The sequence below is a fragment of the Aphanomyces invadans genome, assembly GCF_000520115.1.
Source record: "Aphanomyces invadans strain NJM9701 unplaced genomic scaffold supercont1.65, whole genome shotgun sequence".
Classification (NCBI taxonomy): domain Eukaryota; phylum Oomycota; class Saprolegniomycetes; order Saprolegniales; family Verrucalvaceae; genus Aphanomyces; species Aphanomyces invadans.
The window spans coordinates 123,424-128,076 of record NW_008580210.1 but is presented as its reverse complement, the minus strand read 5'-3'; the positions used below and the strand labels follow the sequence as shown (position 1 = coordinate 128,076).

The 4,653-nt window shown below is 45.5% G+C and overlaps 1 protein-coding gene across 1 annotated transcript; it reads right to left on the bottom strand.

Annotated features, from left to right (window-relative positions):
- Positions 1 to 4,201: 4,201 nt before the first annotated feature.
- On the bottom strand, positions 4,202 to 4,608 carry H310_14274 (hypothetical protein; the record flags this gene model as incomplete). The annotated part of the gene is made up of 2 exons (XM_008882092.1): positions 4,202 to 4,473; positions 4,530 to 4,608. The coding sequence occupies 2 exons, from the start codon at positions 4,606 to 4,608 to the stop codon at positions 4,202 to 4,204; spliced, it is 351 nt and encodes a 116-aa protein (XP_008880314.1).
- Between the last annotated feature and the right edge of the window lie 45 nt (positions 4,609 to 4,653).

Here is a 4,653-nt window from a genome sequence, read left to right as displayed (position 1 = left end):
CGACTTCTCGGCACGACATGGTCTCAAGCATGCCAAGTGCTTCGAGCTTCGTCGAGATTGGGTACGATGCGCGCCGCATATTTTGATGTGCACGTATTTTTTTGAAAGGCAACTTTTTCGCGCTGGCGGGAACAATAAAAATTCCACCAATGAGAGTGTAGTATTTCAAATCTTTACTTTCATTGGAAGATATAATTTCTGATCCACAAAAATCTTCGGTGGGCGTTGCATTCCGTCCGTCCCAGTATTGCATGAGCCGGTTGCCCAGCCCTTCAACAAAATAATATATTTTGTTTGACAAACGAGAAAGTATCCTCCATATCTTCTCAATATTCAGAACTCAAAAATGGATCATTATTGTTTTTGTTTGCAATTTTAATACTCGTATTGTTTTTACTGTCGACAATAATCGATACACTGTCATATTATTGTGCCCATGAAGGTTGACAAGTTTACTTTTTGATGTACGGTCAAGAATGCCTGGTCTCTACAGAGATAATTCTGCTATGTAGGCAGAACTGTCTCTCCAGTTCTTCTCTGTAGGCAACAGCATCATAAAATTCGTTTTAACATTTGACGCACATGTTGCAATAGACGATGAAGGGTCGCTCAACTTGTTACTTCGGGTAAATACATTCTTTGTAAAACGAGATATACATGGACTCGTCGGATCTTATGTCCCCCTTTTGTTGTGAACGGATCCACCTGGAGTCACTACATGCGTCCTCTGGGATAGTGTCGACATGATCTCAAGTGCCCATCTTGGACTCTCAAGCGCCAACTCATGGACGATTCATGGAGTTATCTGACGCAAGATGTGATGCACGTGCTCCGTACGACTAGGAGTGTGCCCGCGCCATTACCGTTTATCGTAGTGTCGCCTGCGCCAAGAAGACAGCGAGTGGCTCGTGGGCAGAAAAGACATGAAAACCTTGATCTTGCCATGATTAGCAAGCAACCCATCAAGGCGAACGAAATCGACCGCATACACTTGGTTGGGAACACCAGCGGGTAACGGCAACAATAAACAGATCTCACAAACGCTCGTTCTGTTCTATCTGTATCCTATCCTGTCATCATATTCGATTAGTCTGGAACCAACCTGTAACAACTTGTTGCAGCTGATGCTATGATCGCATGATTTTACAACCAGTACTTTCCTGAACCTTTCTGTGCTTCGTGCTCACAGAAAGGTTCAGGAAAGTTCGAAATACCTGTCAAGAGCGGCACAAGACGCCACAGGCAAGATAGTGCTGCTTGACGAGTTGCTCCAGGTGTACACCGACCTTGCTGACCAACAGCGAGCTGAACGAGCTGCAGCAACGGCAGCAGCAATTGAGAAAGAAGAAAAGATATCGCCCATCCGCAACCAAGCATGCGTCGAGGCTGCCGCACGTCCGTGGATCCTGACGATACAACTGACAGCGATGTGGTGAGTCGGAAGCGCAAAGCGATATATGAAACCCAAGATCGCGAAATCGAGTTGGAGCACGAGCGGCTGAAGTTTACAAAAGCACAAATTTGAAATGGAGCTTAAAGAGCGTGAAAACGATCGGGCGAAACAAATGCAGCAACGAGAGGACGAACGCAAAAGAATGGAGGATATGATGGCACTCATTCGTCGGTTAATCGAGATGAATTTGCATTGGGCAAATATATGTTTTACTTCAAGTTGTTCAATATTCGTTGCACACCAAATATAAGAACACCGTGCGATCAGTAGTGGTCGAAAATTTGTCAAATAACTAAATAATCCTCAAGCTGTGGCGGTGCCAAGTTGAAATAATCACTAATTTGATTGCCACCATAGGTCAGTGAGCGACGGAAAAATGTCCCTAGTGGTACTAGAGAAATATCTTGAAATTTGTATGCGGAATAAAATTACCCTAGAAGAGAATTGACAGTATTTTTATTCCAGTTGATTTTGAATTGAAGTGCAATATCCACGATGATTGTTAGAAAATACTACTCTGTTCCACAAAACTTGTCACGTTCCACCTTTGATTGGCAGCATTTTTTAATAGTACCCCGTTTTGAGTGTCTGATTGGTGCTTGGGAAAGCGCAAGATCTCTGCTATGATTGGGTAGTTTGAGGTACTTTCCAGCCATTTTCGTTGTTGAGATATCACGCGGCAAACCTGGTGGGCATTCAACTCTGTCAGAAAAATCTACGCCAGCACTTCATTATACATTTAATCGACTCCAAACACTACCTGCTCCCGCCTACTACCACTACAAGCCCCCTCCATCACAACTGGGATCCGTCGACGCACCAAGCAGTGCCGGGAGTCTTTGGACGTCAGCAAGCACTTGAGCTTTCCTCAACGTCGTACTGTGTACGAAATGCTTTTAAACGTAGCGGTGCGATGTATACTGCCACGAGGGGCTCTGACAAGCTTGCACAGGAGTTTCACTGCCATTCGCGGACGATATCACGACTGTGGAGACAATCGAACCTCTCGCGTCATGATGGTGACCATGCCACCGATATCGCCACAAAATACAAGGGAAAATCTTTCAAAAAAATTTTCTATTGATTTATGCTGCTATAAATTTATGGGGTGTACTTTTGTAGGAAACGGTTTCAAATGAAATGCTTCGTGCAAAAGGAGTCAGCGGAATAGCAGTTGCGAACCAGCCGCCGAACAGCCCCGATTTCAAAAGTTAGACTTAGGGCTCATTAATTCTATTCAAAGCCTGCAGTACCACAAGTGCACTCGAACCATTGAGGAGCTTATTGTTGCTGTAGAAAACGCGTTCTATGAGTTGCCGACTGACACGCTTGCAAAGACTTTCGTAACTCTTCAAAGAATTGCCCATTGAAATACATGGTAGCAATGATTATAAACTTCCTCACATAAAGCAGAATGCTCTCATCACAGACTTTGCTATGTCGAGTTTGACGCCTCGTCTTACGAGAGCCCTTTGGATCACTTGAATAGCCTACTGAGTGAGGAGATTCACCTCGATGCCTTGGTCAATTCTCTTGAATGAGGCACTAAAAATATACGATAAAGTTTTTGCAGCCATAATGTTGTTTTGGAGTTGAATACAAAAATCATGACGTTTCAATGGCGCTGTGCATACTTTAATCAAGTGAAAAAGTACCTGACAATTTTTGTGGAACGGAGTTGTAGATCATTTAATGCTCAGCTACGACCATGACGAACTAATCCTGCAATATTTCTGATATCCAAAAATATTTCGAAAATGAAATATATTTTCAAGTGACACGCTACACACCAAGAGTCCGTGGCAACGCATTTGCAAACGAGCGAGTGATGGTTTCACATGGCATGTCCTCCTAGCCTTCAATAGTGCGCTTAACCATAGCCATGCGTTTTTCAGCTGCAGACACCACCGGCTTTTCGTGAAGTCACATGTAATGAAGCTTGCTCTTCAATGGCCCCATTACACCTTATCCAAACGTTGGAGAGCACTTGTCGAATTCTTGGGCAATGGTTCCAAACCTCTCATCAATTCAGACGACACCATATCATGCGACGCCACCAACACATGACAGTCAAGATTGTCAGCCAAAATCACAGAAGCCCATCGATTTCGAACTTGAGCAGCTCAGTCAGATACAGTTCCCAGACTATTGTATCCATCTACGCTTTCTCTTGCACGACGTAAACATGACCAGGTGGAAATGTCGGCACTTCCAATTTTCGATCGGCCCACCTGGCTTGCCCTTGAGGATGAAAAGAATTGGTAGCTTTCCACCATTGGAACGCACGAAGAGTACGACTGAAATCCTGTCGGAGCGCTTTTGCCTCTTGTCAACCTTGGACGAACCTCCAGCATTGGCAAGAGTCTTTGTCGGGGGCATGTCGAAGTAAACAGATGTTTCATCCACGATGATAATGTCACATGGCGCTGTGTCACGAATGTTGTCCCATAATGCAGCATCAAATTTCGCCTTGGTCTCGGCAAGAACCGCTTGAGGGACTATTGTGCAGCTCGGTACTTGCTGCGAAAACCGGAAGCGGGCTGAGAATCGTTGACACAGTCGAAGCAGACTGTGGTAAGCTCGACTTTCGTATTTCTTCGTAAATATGTACTTCCTCTGTTTCACATTACTGGTGGCATTTCAAAATCGACTTTTTCCACATTACTGGTGGCATTTATTGTGATTGGCCAAAGGAGAAATACTTGCATGTTATTGGTTACAAAAGGATACGGTCGGAATTGCAACGAGCTAGGCCAACAGCGCCACAGGACAGGACACATTTTCCATCAAGGCACCCGCGCGTCTCAAAGCGTCCTTACCCAAGTGCGGAAGGCGAAACTGGTTGTCCCCGCTGTGCTGGATAACCAGGCGCATGACAGCTTGAAAGGTGAGAAACACATTTTCCAACTTCTCCACGCCGAGGCACTCGAAAGCAGACAGCGTTGCCTCAATGATGTCATCAACTGTACGGCTCACCGACTTGTATTGTAGGGACTGGATGGAAGCGAAGAAGCCCAGATCTAGCACGTTCAGATCTGGGCTGTTCGGTGGCTGGGACCGGACGACAAACGTCCACCCGTCGGTGGACACAGTCGCAAGCAGCTCGTCCGTGATGGCAGCGTGCGGGGTAGCGTTATCGTGCTGAAGAACGACATGCTTGTTGCGGCTGGGAAACTTGGCCTTGATGGCAGGTATGACAC